The sequence below is a fragment of the Drosophila montana genome, unplaced genomic scaffold, assembly GCF_035044405.1.
Source record: "Drosophila montana isolate Dmon_TW-CO22-7 unplaced genomic scaffold, ASM3504440v1 contig_2192_1, whole genome shotgun sequence".
Taxonomy (NCBI): Eukaryota; Metazoa; Arthropoda; class Insecta; order Diptera; family Drosophilidae; genus Drosophila; species Drosophila montana.
This window is the reverse complement of record NW_026997087.1, coordinates 304742-324561: the sequence shown is the minus strand read 5'-3', so window position 1 is coordinate 324561 and position 19820 is coordinate 304742. Positions and strand designations below refer to the sequence as shown.

Sequence of the window (19820 nt, the reverse complement as noted above, 5' to 3'; positions counted from 1 at the left end):
ATACCTTTCCTTTGCGCATGCCCCGCGGCAAAAGTATTTGTAAATAAATGGATTCGTAAGTGCCTTGGCAACGATTCAAACAATAGTCGAGAAAACTTTTTGAATTGACTCAAAACAATAAGATAAATAAATAAACCGAGAGGCATGGATAGCTCAATGGGCGATGTGGTCGAGCCCGTGGGCGCCGAGGGCGAGGAGGAGGATCTGTTCGACGATGACTACAATGTGTCCTTCCTAACCGACATCCTCAGCCTGCAGTAGGTCCAGATACCATCCTCTATCCATCCTCTCCCTGAATATATTCCTGCGAGTTTTTCTGCAGGCACTCCTTTGGCTACGATTGCAAGCGGCTGTTCAACCTGGTGCTGGCGGACGATGATACCCTGATCTTTGCCTCCGGCAATTTTCTGCACTACTTTAGCATATCGAGGCGCGAGGTCACCTTCCGACAGACCGTCTTTGGCTGTGGGGTTGGCTTCATAACGGTGCGTAGGTCGAGTATCAAAAATCCACAAAAATTCCAAGCACAAACTTTTACAGAAAAACGAGCGGCCCGAGTTCAATAATCTGTTTACCGTCGGTGAGAACGGACCCAAGCCGACGATCTTTATCTATGAGTATCCCTCGCATGATGTTCGCATCAAGCTAACGAATGCGGCCAGGAACTGCTTTACAGCCGGCTCCTACAATTCGAGCGGCGAGCTGTTCGCCTCCCAGGCTGGCTATCCGGACTTTATTATCACGATTTGGCGCTGGGAGCGCGCCGAGGTGGTGCTGCGCGCCAAATCCTTTCAGAGCAACATACTGTTCGTGCACTTCTCGGAGCACAATCCAATACTGTTGTGCTCCTCCGGCCTGAGTCACATCAAGTTCTGGAAGATGGCAAACACGTTTACGGGCCTCAAGCTGAAGGGCGACCTGGGACGCTTTGGCAAGACGGACTTTAGCGATATCTATGCGATGTATATGCTGCCCGACGAGAATGTCATCTCGGGCTGCGACTGGGGCAACATGCTGCTGTGGGAGGCGGGCCTGATCAAGTTCGAGGTGTGCCGCAAGGGCCGCAAGCCGTGCCATGAGAAGCCCATAACGCGGATCACCATGAAGAACGGGGAGGTCACGACCGTGGGCATGGATGGCTATGTGCGCGTCTGGTTTTGGGAGACCGTCGATCTGGCCGATCCGCCCGAGGATGATCTTTTCGTTGAAATCGATCCCATCTATGAGTTCAAGATATCCGAAGTCGAGCTGCGCGCCATGCAGAAGGTCAAGCCCCACGACGAGTCGGATTTCGGGTATTATGCGCAGGATGGCGGCGGCGGGATTTGGTTCTGCGACATCAATACCTACGATGTCCCGAGGCCGTCAAAGCAGCTCTACTCGTGCGTGGGCGGACGCGTCCTGGCGGCCCAAATGTCGCCCATTTCGCCGCATCTGCTGGCCCTCTCCGAGACGGGCAAGATCTTCATCTACGAGTACGAGCAGAAGAAGCTCATTTTGGAGAAACAATTTGCGGCCAACGGCGTGGACATCCTTTGGCTGGACACACAGATCTCCAGCCTGGGCACGGAGCTGATTGCCGGCTTCGAGGACGGCATACTGCGTCAGCTCTTCCTCGATCTCAGCGTGCCGTCAAAGGCCTCGGTGCATCTGGTGCGCGCCTACAAGGCGCACACGGCGCCCATCACCGGGATCAGCGTGAATCGGGCGTGCAGCCTGCTGATCAGCGGCTCGGCAGATCGGAGCATGTTCATCTATAAGCTGGGCAATGATGCGGAGCAGCTGGTGGAGCTGCAGCCGCTGGGATTTGTCGAGCTGAAGGCGGTGCCCAGCTGCTTCTACTGGCACCTGGAGGATCCCGCCGTGGTGCTGATCGGCTGCAAGGGCGGCGAGGTTTACGAGTACAATATACGCACCGATGTCACCGAGGAGGAGACCTATCTCACCTACAATCTGACGGATGCGGCACGCATGCGCAGCACGCGCTTCGTCTCCGTCAAGAGTCGCATTCGCCGCGACCTGAAGCGGGAGAAAATCAAGAAGCGCAAGGAGAAGAAAAAGGAGCGCAAATTGCGCGAAATCGATAAGCTGAAGCAAGCGAATCCGGGTCTACAAATCGACATAGAGAGCGCCCTGGTCGATTCGGAGCCCGACGAGGAGGAGGATCCGCTGCATATACCCGCCGTGCCCAATCGCATCATCTGGCTGCGCTACACGGATCGCGACACGATCTGGCTATCAATGGCGGGCTACGATGCCGGCTATGTCTATGAGCTGGACTTTGAGAGCCCGGAACCGAAGATCTGCACCTTGATAGCGGATGCCGATGACATCGAGATACACTCCTATTACATTGTGTAAGTCCCCCGACTTTCAGATCTTCCAGATCTTCCAACTCTGATCCTTCTTGCCGCAGCGATGAGTTCATCATATTTGGCATGAAGAACGGCAGCCTGAGGATTAATCGTCTGAATCCTGAGGACTTTACGGATCTGGCTGACTATCGGAGCTATCCGATGCACGATTCCCTCAAGGGCATCATACCCTGCATCGTGAGCAGCTATAATGGCGAGCATCTGGTCAGCGTTGGCTACGACGGCAATGTCTTCCTCTACAAGTGGGAGGGGCCGAAGGTGAAAAGGAACTTGCTGAGGCCGAATCTGCCGGCGTTGCCCAGCCCCAAAGCTGTCGGGGACATAATCGATCCGGAGACACCGTCGCTGGAGCAGGAGAAGATCAATGCGGAGCTGAAGCGGCAACAGGAGGCAGCCGAGGCGCATGATCGCGATGTCCTGGCCAAGATTGGCGCCTTGCAGAGCGTTTACTTTGAGATTATCAAACGGAACGAGGATCTGCCGGCGGGTCTGCGCGTCGCGCACAAAGATCTGCTGCTCGATGAACGGATCACGCAACAAATCCGGGACGAGCTGCAAGCCGAGCTGGACGATGTGCGCGAGGATCTGGCCTACGATCTGGAGTTTGCCCAGGTCGGCCACAGAAAGCTCTTGAATCATTTCCTCCAAAAACTCGACCATGTGCCCTTCACCGTGACGCCGCTCTGGTAAGTCCCTTGATCCTTGACATCCACGCAGATCACGAATAGATCTAAGATCTCACAAATTCAAATAGTGCCAATATCGATGCGGTGTCCACGTTTCGCTTGGAGACGCTGGGCGAGGAATTTCAGCAAATCAAGCGCGACATCGAGGAACGTCTCAAAATGGAGCAGGACATGCGGTAAGCGTGAGGATTAGCTCCTTATCCTCCATTCGTAAATGAAAATATAATATAAATAAATTTGAATTATTTTTGAAAAACAACCGCCAACAAGCAGCAGAGAAAGCGACGAGCTTGTGCCAGAGCCGCCCGTAGTGTAAGAGTGTCCAACCAAGTCAATTAACTAACTAGTTAGACTAAGCAGTATTGCACATAAGCATGCTATTCATATACTCTTAAGAAGATCATTTTTTGTTATATTTCCTCTAGTTTTTAGTATCCAGAAGCTGAATTTAGAAGACTTCCTTGTAAACCTTGCTTTATCTTCCGTTGTAACCTTTTAAAGCTGCTTTTCATCAGTTGCTTCAAGGCTTAAAATTGTTCTAATTTCCCAAATTTCCTTAATTATTCCACATATATTTCTTTAATTTAACCTTATACTTGTATTCCAATTATGTCATCTTCCGCCGTAAATTCCCTGTAAACCTTGCTTTATCTTTCGTTGTAACCGCTTCACTTCAAGAAGGAATTCAATTTAAAAAATCCTTTGTTAATAGGTTTAACATTTTCCTAATTTCCCTAATTAATCCATACATATTTCTTTTAATTATCTTATTTTATACCTTTATTCCAATTATGTGATCTTCCACTGTAAATTCCTTAGGGATGCACTTGGAAGAAATTTTTAGTTAAACCGGGTTTTATATACGTTTATACTTCTAAGATGACCTGTAAAATTAATCGAAATTTCATTCATTTTTGGTTGTATTTCCTCTTATTCCTCTTATAGATTCAAGAAGCTGAATTTGGAAGACTTCCTTGTAAACCTTGCTTTATCTTCCATTCTTAACCTTTTAAAGCTGTTTCTCTTCAATTGTTTCTAAAAGAAGAATTTAATTTAAAACTTCCTTTGTTAATAGGCTTAAAATTTGTTAAATTTCCCCAATTATTGCATGCATATTTCTTTGATTTAACTCTATTTATACTTTTATTCCAGTTAAGTTCTCTTCCACTTTTAATTCCTGTGGAAACCTTGGGTGCACTTGGAATTTTTAGCTAAACTTTTTCTATATTACATTCCCTTTGATATTTCCACCTTTGCCAAAATCGATAAATATCGAACGTACACTAGTTTTATTTCCTATAAAGTCCATCCGCACATTTAACAAATTCCATTCGTTAGGCTGACCGAGATAACAGCCGACGATGTGAAGGAGGATCTGATGGGTGGTCCGCCGCCGGAGACGTTCTTCTTTGGACGTGATCCGATGAGCATAACGCCCAGATTTAGCAAAAAGATGATGCGCCTGCTGATGCGATACCGGAAGCGGCAGCTGTACGAGGTGCGGCGAATCTTCGACTGGGACAAGCTGGAGCGCCAGAAGCCCGATCCGAACCGCAATCATCCCGACGACGATGCACAGATTGCGCTCGCGATGCGCAGTCTGGGCGACTACAAGCTGAAGATCGGAGCGGACTACGAGCCGAAGACCTCGGAGACCCTGACGGCCAAGTACATTGAGATCGTGGAGTGCCGGGAGCGATATTTCGATATACTCGACTCGTACAATCAGCGCGTGATGATGTTGCGCGACCGCAAAAAGGATCTCATGGAGTTCATACAGAAGCGCCGCGAAAGACTACGGGTCATACACCAGTATCTGCCGGAGCTGAATCGCATGGACATCCGGGAGATCAAGGAGATCGACATGGAAATGGAGTATCCCGAGCTGAATCTCATCGAGCACTGCATGCCCGGCTGCGGCGTCAATGTGGATGACATACTCTATCTGGATTGGAGCGTCGAGGAGCTGATTGAAGCCAGGCAGCCGCAGATGACGCTGGACAATGTTAGCCTGTACGAAATGGCCGCCTTGGATAGCCCCGAATTGCACGAGGTGACCAAGTTCAAGGCGCTGCAGATCTCCAAGCTGAAGAGCACGCTGCCGCAGGACGAGATGATCGACTATATAAACAGCTTGCCGCCGGTCACCGATCCGGCCTACTTTGAGGTGAACGAGGAGGGCGATTCGCCCATGATCATGGAGATGCGGCATCGCTGGCTCCGCCTCCTGGTCGTCGAGCAGCTGCAAATCTTGTCCGAGGTCGACGAGGAGATACGCTTGTTCGATCTGGAGCTGGACAAGATTCAGGCGCAACGCTTCCACGTGAAAATGGATGCGGAATTCCTATCCTCCTACCTGATCACGCTCAACCAGGAGCTGTACATATTGCGCGACAGCGAGGAGATCGAGTCGCAGCTGCTGCTGAACGCCAAACAGGCGATGAGCATTCGGAATGAGCTGCAGGTTGTGATCAATGCCACCAACCGGCAGCTGGAGGAATTGCGCAAGAGCATCGAGAAAATCAACGAGCAAATCGCCGGACTGCAGACGACCTTCATGAACACGGTGAAGGGACATAAGTTCTATGACTTTTTGCGTCGCATCTTCAAAAAGAAATGGCGTCCGCCGAAGCGTGTCCACGGCGATGACGAGGAATCCTCATCGTCCTCCTCCTCGTCATCGTCCAGCGAGGACGAGGGCGTCGATGCCCAGAGCGTCGATTCCCTCGATATGACCACCATACGCCTGGACGAGGCCACCTGCCCCACCGGCCTGGATCGCACCCTCTACGAATGGTCCTTCTCCATGCGGGCCGATCGACACGCTTTCGAGCGCACCCTCGCCGACTGCCATCGGGACGTGGAGCGCAAGCGTCGCGAGATTGCCGAAATGCAGACCAAGATGAAGTACCACGAGGAAGTCTACCAGCGCGAGAAGAATACGCTCCTAGAGTTTCGGGTAGGTCGAGTGGAATAATAATTCCTTTATAACAGGGAAAATATCGAAAACTCCAGCATATTTTCGATATCGATAAATATCGATTTCGGGTAGGTCGAGCGGAATATTTCTTATACCTTGTAATCATGGAGAGCAATTGGAGTGCATATGTATTTGGAAGTCAGGAGAAGAATTCTTTCATCTTTCTAAAGTCCATCTGTATTTCACGGGCTTTTTAGAGCCCCAAAATCGATAATTATCGATTAACGCTTGGTTCCATAAAATTATTTCGATGAGCCAAAGACAAAATTCCTAAATCACATACAAAATATCGAAAAATATCCAGCATATACACAAAATCGATACATATCGGTTTTTGTGAGATTGGTAAATTGATATATATCGATTTTTGCGAGTGGGTATTTGCATATCTCGAAATTGAGCTGAGTCAAAGACTCTGAGTTTGTTCTGGCCCTTGTTTTATATACGAAAAGAATTTAATTCGATATCACATGCAGATAAATTTTTCAAAAATCGATAGCAATCGCACATACTCAAGATCGATATGTATCGTTATCTATGAGTGGTTTTATGTCCATATTTCAAAACTGAACTGAACTAAGGACAGGAAAATTTCACTTTATGCATAAGTTTCGCCTGCTCTTTTTTAGAGGTATTGATTAGTCTTGATTTTTCATATATAGACACATTTGAATGTCTTCTTGAAGGCCCTGAAAAACTCATTCATATCAGAAAATTAATTCTGAAGTTATTTAGGGATTATATTTTTCATAATTTGGGGCTCAGGCAAAACGAAGCGTGAGATTTTGTGGGTAGAGACTAGAAGAGATTTTATAGAAGTTATAAAGTTCGACATAGGTCGAAATTTCCCAACCTCATAACTCGGTCAAAACTCATCCGATTTTAACAAGCTTTGTCTTTTTGTTCATGGTTTGACCTCAAGATCAATTTGGCATCCAAATCTACCAACATTATTTTTGGTCGAAATTCATGTGAAAATGGTATTCGCAAATATCCCATATAGACATAAGTCGAAATTTCCCACTTTCATAACTCGGTCAAAACTCATCCGATTTTCATAAGCTTTGTCGTTTTGTTCATGGTTTGACCTCTAGATAAATTTGGCATCCAAATCTGCCAACAATATTTTTGGTCGAAATTCATGTGAAAATGGTATTCTCAAATATCCTATATAGACATAGGTCGAAATTTCCCACCTTCATAGCTCGGTCAAAACTCATCCGATTTTCACAAGCTTTGTCGTTTTGTTCATGGTTTGACCTCTAGATAAATTTGGCATCCAAATCTGCCAACATTATTTTTGGTCGAAATTCATGTGAAAATGGTATTCTCAAATATCCCATATAGACATAAGTCGAAATATCCCACCTTCATAGCTCGGTCAAAACTCATCCGATTTTCAGAGGCTTTGTCTTTTTGTTCATTATTTGACCTCTAGAACAATTTGGCATCCAAATCTGACAACATAATTTTTGTTCGATATTCATTTGAAAATGGTATCCTCAAATATCCTATATAGACATAGGTCGAAATTTCCCACCCCCATAACTCGGTCAAAACTCATCCGATTTTCAAAAGCTCTTTCTTTTTGTTCATTATTTGACCTCTAGAACAATTTGGCATCCAAATCTGACAACATTATTTTTGGTCGAAATTCATGTGCAAATTGTGTCCACAAATATCCTATATAGACATAGTTCGAAATTTCCCATCTCCATAACTTGGTCAAAACTTATGCGATTTTCATAAGCTTTGTCTTTTTGTTCATGGTTTGACCTCTAGATCAATTTGGCATCCAAATGTGACAACATTATTTTTGGTCGAAATTCATGTGAAAATGGTATCCTCAAATATCCTATATAGACATAGGTCGAAATTTCCCACCCCCATAACTCGGTCAAAACTCATCCGATTTTCAGAAGCTTTGTCTTTTTGTTCATGGTTTGACCTCTAGAACAATTTGGCATCCAAATCTGACAACATTATTTTTGGTCGAAATTCATGTGCAAATTGTGTCCACAAATATCCTATATAGACATAGTTCGAAATTTCCCATCTCCATAACTTGGTCAAAACTTATCCGATTTTCATAAGCTTTGTCTTTTTGTTCATGGTTTGACCTCTAGATCAATTTGGCATCCAAATCTGACAACATTATTTTTGGTCGAAATTCATGTGAAATGGTATCCTCAGTATCCTATATAGACATAGTCGAAATTTCCCACTCATAACTGGTCAAAACTATGGATTTTCATAAGCTTTGTCTTTTTGTTCACGGTTTGACCTCTAGAACAATTTGGCATCCAAATCTGACAACATTATTTTTGGTCGAAATTCATGTGCAAATTGTGTCCTCAAATATCCTATATAGACATAAGTCGAAATTTCCCACCTTCATAACTCGGTCAAAACTCATCCGATTTTCATAAGCTTTGTCTTTTTGTTCACGGTTTGACCTCTAGAACAATTTGGCATCCAAATCTGACAACATTATTTTTGGTCGAAATTCATGTGCAAATTGTGTCCACAAATATCCTATATAGACATAAGTCGAAATTTCCCATCTCCATAACTTGGTCAAAACTTATGCGATTTTCATAAGCTTTGTCTTTTTGTTCATGGTTTGACCTCTAGATCAATTTGGCATCCAAATGTGACAACATTATTTTTGGTCGAAATTCATGTGAAAATGGTATCCCAAATATCCTATATAGACATAAGTCGAAATTTCCCACTTCATAACTCGGTCAAAACTCATCCGATTTTCATAAGCTTGTCTTTTGTTCAGGTTTGCTCTAGACAATTTGCATCCAAATTGCAACATTTTTTGTCGAAATTCATGTGAAAATGGTCCCAAATATCCATATAGACATAGTCGAAATTTCCCACCCATACTGGTCAAAACTCATCCGATTTTCAAAGCTTTGTCTTTTGTTCATGGTTTGACCTCTAGAAAATTTGGCATCCAAATCTGCCAACATTATTTTTGGTCGAAATTCATGTGAAAATGGTATCCTCAAATATCCTATATAGACATAGGTCGAAATTTCCCACCTCCATAACTCGGTCAAAACTCATCCGATTTTCAAAAGCTTTGTCTTTTTGTTCATTATTTGACCTCTAGAACAATTTGGCATCCAAATCTGACAACATTATTTTTGGTCGAAATTCATGTGCAAATTGTGTCCTCAAATATCCTATATAGACATAGGTCGAAATTTCCCACCTCCATAACTTGGTCAAAACTTATGCGATTTTCATAAGCTTTGTCTTTTTGTTCATGGTTTGACCTCTAGAACAATTTGGCATCCAAATCTGACAACATTATTTTTGGTCGAAATTCATGTGAAAATGGTATCCTCAAATATCCTATATAGACATAGTCGAAATTTCCCATCTCCATAACTTGGTCAAAACTCATCGCGATTTTCATAAGCTTTGTCTTTTTGTTCATGGTTTGACCTCTAGAACAATTTGGCATCCAAATCTGACAACATTATTTTTGGTCGAAATTCATGTGAAAATGGTATCCTCAAATATCCTATATAGACATAGGTCGAAATTTCCCACCTCCATAACTCGGTCAAAACTCATCCGATTTTCATAAGCTTTGTCTTTTTGTTCATGGTTTGACCTCTAGAACAATTTGGCATCCAAATGTGACAACATTATTTTTGGTCGAAATTCATGTGAAAATGGTATCCTCAAATATCCTATATAGACATAGGTCGAACTTCCCACCTTCATAACTCGGTCAAAAATCAACCGATTTTCACCATGCTTGTTATTAGCTTGTTGTTCCTGCTTTGGCTTCTATAACAATTCGCCATCGCAATCTGGCAACATTATTTTTGGTCAAAATTCAAGTGAAAATGGAACCCTCAAAAATTTCCCACCCCCATATATATTTTCTCACTCCGATCTGCAGCGCAATAGACAGCACGAGATCAACAAGGTGCAGATAAGCACGATCTTGCGCATGGATCAGCTGCAGCATTTCTATGAGGGCGAGGACTTTCGCGATGTGTCCAATGCCATACTCTTCGATGCGGATATCCTGGTCGATCTGCGCCGGCGGGCGGAGAAGCTGCACGAGGAGACGTTGGCGACGCGGCGCTGGCATCGCATCAATTTCATTCATTTGCGCCGCATGAATCGGGACATCAAGTTCATGCGCTTCGAGATAACGCGGCTCGAGGAGGAGATCAAGCAGGCCATGATGAAGCGTTTCGGCTTGATCATCAATCTGGACGAGCTGGAGGAGGAGGTGCTGCGGCGCTACATATTTGAGCTGGAGACAACGGCGGAGGAGGAGCTGCGCGCACTCGAAAAGGAGTTCAGAGAGCGACAGGTGGGTTTGAATCGGAAAAGATGCTGGTTCAGTCTGTATTCAAGTTCATTATATCTTCACTAACAAGCAGTTAAATTTAGCCTACATGTCAAAGTGCTCCTCATGATGAAGCTTTCTTGTTTAACAAGCAGTTAAATAGTCTGTATTCAAGTTCATTTTATCTTTACTAACAAGCTGTTAAATTTAGCCTACATGTCAAAGTGCTTCTCAAGACGAAGCAGTTTAATAGCAGGTTCAAGTTGAATGTTACTCCCAAATAGTTAACTGTTAGTTAGCAAGCAGTTAGATAAGTTAAACTTCGCTTCATGTTAAAGTACATGTTAACTTTTACATGAGGATGCAAGCTAAAGTTCAGGATTTTTTTAATTTTCAACAAACTTGGAGAATATAATCTCGAATCTCCATAAGGATTCAGCGTATATTTGACAAGCAGTTAAAATCTAGACTTCCTCATGTTAAACTGCTAGTCAACATTTCTTATTCACTAATATTACAAGCTTAAACATATCGCCCTCAGTTTGAATTATTAGATGAAATTTTATTAAGTTCGTGTCAAAGTGCTTGTCAAAATTAACAAAAGAGATACGAGCTAATTCTCAATTACCATATTCCAAAGTGAACTTCTAATTTAACTATCAGTTAAAAAGCTAGTGCGGGTTAACTATAGGCCAAAGTGCTTGTCAGCAAATAAGAAAATGGTATTTCTTAAGATTTAACTGTTAGTTAAGATTCGTTTGTTAACTTTAACACTAGAGTGCAAATCATGTTTTCTAATTTTCTACTCGGATTCAACTAATATTTGATAAAAAAATTTAATTTCACTTACCCCCTGTCAAAGTGCTTGTCAAAACTAACAATCACTTGACACGAGCTTTAAATATGGTCTCAAACTGGTCTTTAGACTGAGTTATTTGCTGACACACAGTTGAGTTCGTGTCAAAGTGCTTGTCAAGATTAACGGGGACTACCCACTACTCGGATTCAACAATAATTGATAAGATAAATTTGACTTACCCCCTGTTAATGTGCTTGTCAAAACTAACAATCCCTTGACATGAGCTTTTAATCCTATCCTTCAGACTGAGTCATTTGTTGACACACAGCTCATGTCAAAGTGCTTGTCAAGATTAACGGGAACTACGCGTTCTCATCGATTTTCTCCACCTCCAGATTGAGCTATCGCGCTGCGAGGAGGAAATGGTCCAGGAGACACAAAACAACACGGAGAAGGTGAACATACAGACGGTACTGCTCGACCAGAAGAACGTGCTGGACGTGCTGCTGGACAACCAGGAGCGCAACTACAACAAATGGGCCAGTCCCCAGGTGCTCAACCTGAGCTACGACATCGAGAAGCTGATGGGCATCGACAACCAGCTGCTGCAGCAGATCGAGGTGCGTAGCCACAAACACTTTTTGTCCACAGCCGAAACTAAGCCAATGTCCAATAGTGCCTGGAGCGGGAGATCTGTACGCTGCGCCTCAAGGCGAAGCCGCTGCAGATAAACGAGCTAATCCCGCCGTCGCCGGAGGTCGTCCGCAGCGAGCTGCTGCCGCCTCCGCTTGGCAGCGAGACGGAGGTGTGCCCGGCCATACTCAATGTGGACGCATATATGCTGCCGCCCATGCCGGATGACTTCATCATGGATCGCGTGCACATGATTGTCACGAAGAGCTTCAATCAGTTTCTCGGCCGGCACACAACAGCCGAGAATGTGCGCAAGTTTGCGCAGAGATCGTCGCTGTATCTGTGCCAGGCGGCGTACAGCTTTCAGGGCAGATACACGGATCGCATTGCCGAGTGCATCACGGAGCATCTGGAGAGCATTGTGCCCAAGAAGTATTTCATACACATTCGTGCCGAGGATTTGCGTAAGCTCTTCAACGAGGTGGTCGCCGTCTTCGATTACGAGCGCTCCGACGTGAACACCGAGGAGCTTATCTCGGGCATATTCGAGCATGCCAAGGATTCGCTGTGCGCCCGCGGCGTCTGCGAGGTGGTCAATCGCACCCAGTTCCTTGTGCTGCACATGTTCAAGGAGCTGATCGAGGTGCTGCCCCTCGAGGAGTTCCAGGCGGAGGAGACGCTGCGCATCATTGTCGATGTGCTGGAGCGCGAGCCCATGTCCGATCCGCGTGCCATCAATGTCGAGGAGCTGATAACCAGCACACTAAAGCATGCGCAGGAGAATCTGCTGGACGGGATCACAGCGCTGCCAATCCGCCAGCTGGGCAACAGCATCCAGCGGGAACTGCTCAAGCGGCGCCAATACAAGCCGCCCAACTGTCAATCGCCGCTGGCGGTTCGCATTGCCAGTAAAAAGCCGACACCGAACACGGGACTTCCGTTCTAGGCTAGACCTAAACATGGACTAATTTTATTTTTATGCTGACTAATAAACATATAAAGCTTGAGAATGCATATATACTGGAATATGGGGATTAGGCTTGGCGGCAACGGCAACGGCAACGGCAAAGGCGGGATAGATATATTTACTCTAGACGTCTCTTGACCGTGTTAATTTTGAGCGGCAACAGATCGAGCATCTCGCGCACAACTCCAATCTCGCCGTGCAGCTGCTCGGCGGGCTCCTTGTGCAGGGCGCAGCCCTCGCTGAATCTCTTGTAGTAGACGAGACACTGGTTCAGCTGCTCCAGCTGGTGCTGTGGATGTGCGCTAATCAGCTTGTAGTATAGCCTTCCGATATGGAAGTGGGCGTAGAGCATCGTTCGCAGCTCCTCGATGTCCATATTCGGGCGCCATTGCTGGCTGACGCTGCTTCCGCTGCTGCTGCTGCTCGAATCGGGTGCGAGATAAGATTTGACATAGTTCTCGAAGTGCTTGATGGCCTTGAGACAGCTCTGGTTGACTCGCTTGATCTCGTCCGGTGTGGGCGACTGCTTTAACTTCATGCTGTCGAGACGGACGTCGAGTACGGCGGCATGCGCTGTGCCCGCCACGTACCAGCACTCGCGGCAGATCTTCAGATAGTGACTGGGATCGAGCAGCTCGAGCAGATCCTCTAAGTATTTGGCGCGGCGCTTGTGCATCTTGGCCTGATTCTCCGGCAGCTCCTCGAAGAAGGCGATATGCTCGTATGCCTCGGCATAGTCCTGTATAATCTTGGCATATTCCGTGGCCTCGGTCTCCGCCTTGTAGTACTCCTTGGCCACGTCCAGCCACTCGTTGACAAAGTGAAAGACGAGCTTGGCATCGTCAAAGGTCAGGCAATAGTCGCAGGTGACGCGGCTCTCGCAGGCCGACAGATCTAGGTCGACGAAGCGATAGTCCTCGTCCATCAGGGACAACTGCTCGACGGCCCGGATCAGGCGCTGCGCCTCATCCTCGTCGTCGCGCAGCAGCCGCTCCTTGGACGTCTGCAGCAGGAGCAATCCGTACTTGGCCCAGCAGCGCGCCACGTCCGCATAGCGATGCTTGAACGTCTCCACAATGTCCGAGCGCTGCTGCTCGCTCAGCTCCGACTGCAGCATGTGCTCCTCGTACTCGGCCATGATGATCGTGGCGGCGGCCAGATGATGGCGCGCCTCTCGGAAGCGCTCCTGGCCAATGTAGTACTGCGATAGCGTGGCCGTGTTCAATGCAAAGTCAACGGCATCGTAGGATTTGTGCTGCAACTGGCGATGCAGTGTGCGATGGCAGCACTGGGCCGACTTTTCCGGCTCGCCCAGGTGGCCGTACATCTGTGCCAGATAGAAGCAGCAGAGCGTATAGAGATTCTCCAGCTCCTTCTCGCCCCTGGACTCCTCCTCCAGCTCATCGGGCGGGCTATAGAGATCGGCCATGGTGAGCGCTGTCTGGCCGCTCAGCTGGAAATCGTCGTAGCACTGGTCGGCTTGGAGCAGGAGCTCCACGGAGCGCTTGTACTCCTGCCGGGAGGCCAGCACAATGCTCAGCTCATTGACCGCGCCCACATATGGTATAATGCCCTCTGGCCGTAGCTTGAGCGGCTCCACTAGCTCCAGGCAGCGGTTGAGCAGCTTCTCGCCCTCGGCCGGCTCCTCGGTGTAGATATAGATGCGGCCCAGGTCGCGACAGGTGAACGCCAGCGTTGCCTTGTACAGCAGCTCATCCTCGCCGCCGTCTTCCTCGGCGGCTTGAATGGAGATCAGCTGATCGTCGAGTTGTTTTTTTAAATTGAGGAGCACGTCGCGCGCTTTGTAGTGGGAGCGATAGGGATCCGTGGGCGGATCGGTGCGACTGTGTTGCTCGACCAGCTGGCTGGATTTCTCGAACATCTCCTTATAGTCGCTGAGCACTTCCTTTGGAATAACCATATTGTTTGTACTTTAAGCTTCTTAACTTCGAAAATTTTCAATTTTTTTTTCTTAAGACTTCTGACATATTTTTTTAATACCTATTCAGCTAAATTGTGGTGGTCGACCGATAAGCTCAGCGGCTTGAACAGCTGGTCACATTTTATACATATCGATATATGGCGCTTTGTATTCATCGTGTATCATTGTTTTCCAATATATCGCATAGCGTTCCGCAGCACTGGCTAAGCGATAGTTGGCCAACTCTCATTACTAATTTTCTGTCAGCATATAAACTGTGAAGTAAATAAATATATAACTTAAGAATGGCTTCTGATGGCGAGGATATGGATATAACACCCGTGGAAAGTGAAGTTTCTGCAGCAGAAACTGAAACAGAAGCAGATGATGCGCACTTGCCGGACCTGGAAACAGACGATGAAAGTTTAGAGGTAGAAGCGGTGCCCGTGTCAAATGAAGAAGCAGAAATGGAAGAATTATTGGGACAACTCGAAGATTATACACCAACGGTGCCCGATGCGCTCACATTGCGTATTTTGAATAGCGTAAGTAAAGGAAATGACCAAATTGATTGGTAATAATAATGTTAATATCATATCTAGTCTGGCTTTGGCTCCGTCGACCCGCGGATTGTGCGCATAATTTCTGTATCAGCGCAAAAATTCATCTCGGACATTGCGAATGATGCTCTGCAACATTGTAAAACGCGCACAACGAACATTCAACACTCCAGTGGACACAGCTCCAGCAAGGTATTGCCTTTGAATTAAATTATTTTACAACTAAATGTAAATTTACAATTATTTTCCGCAGGACAAAAAGAACCCAAAAGATCGCAAGTACACTTTGGCTATGGAGGATTTGGTGCCAGCTCTGGCCGATCATGGCATAACAATGCGTAAACCTCAATATTTTGTTTAATATAATAAGAAATAAATATAAAATTAGCCATAATTCCCATACATTTGCGTGAGCAGCTGTAACTTATTTGTGTGCAAGGGTTTACAGTTACCGATATCGGTTACTATCGAAATCAAACAAGTTGATTGGTCCTATCGACGGCGAACAGCTGTTCAGTGGCAAGAAGCAGCACAAGATGGGAGTGTTTTCGTTTCGTGTTATATTTTTTTTATATTTTATTTCCGCGCTTAATAGTTGCAATCAATTGTGAAAAATATATTAAAACGCGTTTTCAACGTTGCGCGCATTCAATGAGTATAACGGCAAACGCGTCGCTTCGCTGAAAACGGACGAAAACAGTAAACGAAAAGTTGAGACAACGACGACCTCCAATACAAAGTGGGAAAAATCGAACTTTGTGCGCGCGTGTGTGTGTGTGTGTGTGTAATAATTAATTTTAAGAAAGAAAATCAAATAAACATGAAATGTTTATACATACAAATTAATTTTCCTAAAATGCAAAGCAATTGAAATGCATCTACGCAGCAATAACCGCTAATTTCATAAACGACCAGAAAAAAATACCTGAAAATGGACGTGGAGGAGACAAGCGACAATGGATTCCCGCTGGGCTTTCCAGAAGTGGGAACCTGGAACCGCACACACAATGTACCGCTGGAGAACATGAAAATCGATGCACCCATGGTAAGAACACACTCACATACACACACACACACACACATATATATATATATATATATATATATATATATATATATATATATGCATATGTAGATTTAAGTCAGTGTTGCCAACTGCCGCTCCAAAAAAAGAAGCTGGATGTTAAATATAGTCAAAAAATAATTGAATTAGCTTTCTGAATACAAATTGGCAATAAATAGGGACGTGAGTTGAAAATAAGATTAAAAGTTCAACTGTTGCCGGGTCAGCAGGAAGTGTTAGTCACTCTGTAAATAGCCTAATTTAGCTGGAAAATAGTTGAATTGGCAACGCTTACACACATATATACATACATATATACATACATATATACATACATGCATATACACATAAAAGCATTTTGATTAAAATGGCATGCGTTGGGCGTGAATCAGTCGAGGACGACGCTTTATCAGCGCAGCGCAGTCGAGTGCGTAATCTGCCGCTCGCTTCTCGCCTCCATTTCATTCTCTTATCAATCAATTATAATGCTTTGGTCATTGACACACACGGAAACAAATTTAGAGCACTATTTTTTGTGCAATCGATATTTATCGATACACACGATTACTTTCCAGCGGGCTTTCAATAATCAATTAAATCCTAGAAGCCCGTTATTTAGAGGGAATTTCTTGGATAGGAGTAAAACGGGTAGCTTAATAAAAATCTGATCTATAAATAAGTTATTTATTAATAAAGCCAGCTATGATGCCGGCGCGCACTTAATATAAATATTCAATATTACATCGACAACTGTCTGAGCGTATCAATTAATATTCGACAGTAAATCGATATCGAATAGTCGACAACTGTTTTAACGTAACGATAAATATGCAATAGTAAAGCGATCTAAACGTATAGATAAATATTCGATTTTAAATCAATTGTCGACAACTGTCTAAACGTATTGATAATTATTCGATAGCAAATCGATAGTCAAAAGTCGACAACAATCTAAACGCATCAATAAATATTGGATAACAAAATTTCCATACCCATTCGATTGTCATTTAGTACAGAGAAACGCTTCGAGCTATTCGAAATTTATTAGATAGTCAAGCCAATTAGATTGTGGATGTACACCCAAATCAGCTGCAATACGATCACTAATCGAAAACTATTCGATTAAGCCAGGTGGATATTCGATAACTATTTATAATCTTCTTCATAACGAACTTGTAGCATATTTGTACCCTATCACGGCCCGATATTCATAACCTTTAATTCGGTAAATATTCGATAGTATATCGATTAGAAATGCAGTTAAGTTAAGTATATTCAGCTACAATTCGATAACTAATCGATTAAGTCAAGTGGATATTTGATAACTATTGATAATGTTGAAATGAAATTTGTAACATATTTTTACAATATCTAAATCCGATATTCATTTCCTTTCATTTTTTTGAAATAATAATTTTTGAGCATAGGAATTAAGCATTTGATATTTCGCCTTGACAGTAAAGGGGGGAAGTTGTGCCTCATTCATACAATACGAACATTTTAGTCGGACAGCCTTTTGTTTTTACTTATATGAACAATCGTTCAAAATTCTTTTAAAAAAGGGACAGATTTCATTTTAAATCTGTTTTCGCGGTCTTTGGACGTCGCGCTCGCCAACAAAAAAACAGATCGAATAAATCTATTCAAAATACATATTTCGACCCCACGTTATTTCAATTGTTTTTAGTATCTGTAGTTTAAAATTTTGGTTAACCTTTCTTACCCGATACACCCAATTCCCTCTCGCACACACTCACACACACAAACACGATATACATACATACGCACTGACGCACACATACAAACACACACACGCATAATGCAAACATTGAGAGTTTTAATGCGCCGTTTAAAGGACCGTAAGTTTCTGCAGAATAAATCATGCGTAAAGTCCGGACGTCGCTATACAAGCAGCAGCCTGCCCAACTTCATACTGGTCGACGTGGATGAGCAGGAGGATGTCGAGCCGGAGGATAATCTGGGAATACATCCGATCTTTCCCATATTGGGCAATCGCTGCTCGGATCTGTTTTATATGCCGCAGAGCGTGGGTCCGGCCTATCAGGATCTGTTCACGACCGCCGATCAGTTTGATCTGAGCAAATACCACGATTCGATTGCCTGGAACGGCATCCAGCCGATCAAAGCCCAGGTTGTGCGCTGCCCCAAGCTGCTGCTGCCCCACATGAAGCGCCTCTTTACAATACCCTGCTCCAAGCTGAAGGATCCCGTCAACTTTAGCATATTCAATTTGTACTTCGACAGCGACGTGAACAGCGCCATCAAGGCCTTCGTGCTGATTGCCTCGCAGTATTCCGTAGAGTTCATGCAGGATGGCTACTGGTCGGACTTTGTCAATCCGTTTACGGGTCGTGCCTACTTCCGACCCGCCGCCCGACGCAGCCTGCTCAGCCAGGAGGCCCGCTGCCTGGGCCACAACATGATATTCAAGGATGTGCACGGCTGCACCGTCATCAAGGAGGCCAAAAAATGCACCTTTGCCGGCGCCATATTCAGCGACGTGCCGGTCAACTACTTCGATTGATCCAGATTCTACTATTTATATTTTAGTCCAATGCTTTGGCGTGCCTCTGTCTTGGTTCTCTGTCCACATTCAAGTTCAGTTCGAGTTTGTCCAAAAAAAACAAAACCGTGTACCAAGTGTTTAATAAATCGGAAGCCCGGCAATGTATTTATTTGGAAAAATCGAACAACTACCGTGCAAATATCGAACTGATTTACAGACTTTTCCAGCTTCATTATGACTAGGTCCAGGTTTCAACTTTCCCAATAAAATGGGGGTAAATAAATGCCTTAAGTGTGAGGGAAAACTTTTGCCTAGGGCAAAGCTGGGTATACTATAGAAATATATCTGGGCATTAATCCGATCTATCGATTTGTTTAGCCGCTTTAAAGTAAATCCAATATGGATTTCAATTTGTTTACCTAATGCAATATCTGCTTCACACTTTGTGTGTTTCGTTATCAGCTAGAGTATTCAAGAGCTTGTGACTAACCCAAGAATTTATGAGCCTGTCAAAAGTATGAGTTACAAGCGTAACAAAGACGTTTACCTTACCTTTATATAAATATGTGTATATATGCATCGATATCAGAGACTGTAAGAGCTAACTAGAAAAGGGCCTGTCTTTAGAACGCCGAAGATTTAATACCCTTGCTCTGCATCGATCTCAGAGACTGTAAGAGGTAAAAACTTGAGACTCGGGATTAGCAAAACATTTGGATGCCTTTTAAATTAGACTTGGGATTAGCAAAACATTTGGATGCCTTTTAAATGCCCTGCAAATTTCATAAAAATCGGATAGTAAACAACCGAGTTAATAGAGATAGCATTTGCCATTAGTGCGAGGCTACGGCGTGTATAGAAGAGAGATAGAATATGGTATACGACAGTTTGGAGCTGAGTGCAGGGTATCTCCTAGTCGGGCATTTTCAAATCCTTCATTTCATGGCTGGGGTCACAACAACATGAGCTTTGAACCCTATGA

General features: G+C 44.6%; 5 protein-coding genes across 6 annotated transcripts in view; 4 read left to right on the top strand and 1 right to left on the bottom strand.

Annotated features, from left to right (window-relative positions):
• Positions 1-75: 75 nt before the first annotated feature.
• Positions 76-12814, top strand: LOC135427638 (cilia- and flagella-associated protein 44). The gene is made up of 9 exons (XM_064681204.1): positions 76-257; positions 323-485; positions 541-2357; positions 2417-3061; positions 3130-3237; positions 4400-6020; positions 9970-10392; positions 11563-11787; positions 11844-12814. The coding sequence occupies exons 1-9, from the start codon at positions 145-147 to the stop codon at positions 12744-12746; spliced, it is 6018 nt and encodes a 2005-aa protein (XP_064537274.1). The 5' UTR covers positions 76-144; the 3' UTR covers positions 12747-12814.
• Positions 12736-14795, bottom strand: LOC135427639 (KIF-binding protein). The gene has a single exon (XM_064681205.1). It carries the CDS (start codon positions 14686-14688, stop codon positions 12886-12888), a length of 1803 nt encoding a protein of 600 aa, XP_064537275.1. The 5' UTR covers positions 14689-14795; the 3' UTR covers positions 12736-12885.
• Positions 14796-14940: 145 nt separating this feature from the next.
• Positions 14941-15650, top strand: Taf10 (TBP-associated factor 10). The gene is made up of 3 exons (XM_064681208.1): positions 14941-15233; positions 15291-15440; positions 15502-15650. The coding sequence occupies exons 1-3, from the start codon at positions 14994-14996 to the stop codon at positions 15607-15609; spliced, it is 498 nt and encodes a 165-aa protein (XP_064537278.1). The 5' UTR covers positions 14941-14993; the 3' UTR covers positions 15610-15650.
• A 122-nt stretch (positions 15651-15772) lies between these two features.
• Positions 15773-19820, top strand: part of tweek (transmembrane protein KIAA1109 homolog tweek) — a 28902-nt gene continuing 24854 nt past the window's right edge. For both annotated transcript variants that reach the window (XM_064681300.1, XM_064681299.1), the window contains exon 1: positions 15773-16293. In XM_064681300.1, coding sequence (XP_064537370.1) covers positions 16180-16293 — 114 coding nt within the window. In that variant the 5' untranslated portion in view covers positions 15773-16179. The remainder of the gene's footprint in view (positions 16294-19820) is intronic.
• LOC135427701 (methylmalonic aciduria and homocystinuria type D homolog, mitochondrial) lies at positions 17760-19003 on the top strand. Its single transcript, XM_064681297.1, has one exon. The coding sequence runs from the start codon at positions 18131-18133 to the stop codon at positions 18854-18856; it is 726 nt and encodes a 241-aa protein (XP_064537367.1). The 5' UTR covers positions 17760-18130; the 3' UTR covers positions 18857-19003.

What these genes read in the sequence shown, in the direction of transcription:
- LOC135427638 (XM_064681204.1), top strand. Translation starts at nt 145, where the DNA reads ATGGATAGCTCAATGGGCGATGTGGTCGAGCCCGTGGGCGCCGAGGGC. An exon ending in TTCACCGTGACGCCGCTCTG is followed by an intron (nt 3,062 to 3,129) that starts GTAAGTCCCTTG and finishes AAATTCAAATAG; the next exon opens with TGCCAATATCGATGCGGTGT. An exon ending in AAAATGGAGCAGGACATGCG is followed by an intron (nt 3,238 to 4,399) that starts GTAAGCGTGAGG and finishes TCCATTCGTTAG; the next exon opens with GCTGACCGAGATAACAGCCG.
- LOC135427639 (XM_064681205.1), bottom strand. Translation starts at nt 14,688, where the DNA reads ATGGTTATTCCAAAGGAAGTGCTCAGCGACTATAAGGAGATGTTCGAG.
- Taf10 (XM_064681208.1), top strand. Translation starts at nt 14,994, where the DNA reads ATGGCTTCTGATGGCGAGGATATGGATATAACACCCGTGGAAAGTGAA. An exon ending in CATTGCGTATTTTGAATAGC is followed by an intron (nt 15,234 to 15,290) that starts GTAAGTAAAGGA and finishes TATCATATCTAG; the next exon opens with TCTGGCTTTGGCTCCGTCGA. An exon ending in GTGGACACAGCTCCAGCAAG is followed by an intron (nt 15,441 to 15,501) that starts GTATTGCCTTTG and finishes TATTTTCCGCAG; the next exon opens with GACAAAAAGAACCCAAAAGA.
- LOC135427701 (XM_064681297.1), top strand. Translation starts at nt 18,131, where the DNA reads ATGCAAACATTGAGAGTTTTAATGCGCCGTTTAAAGGACCGTAAGTTT.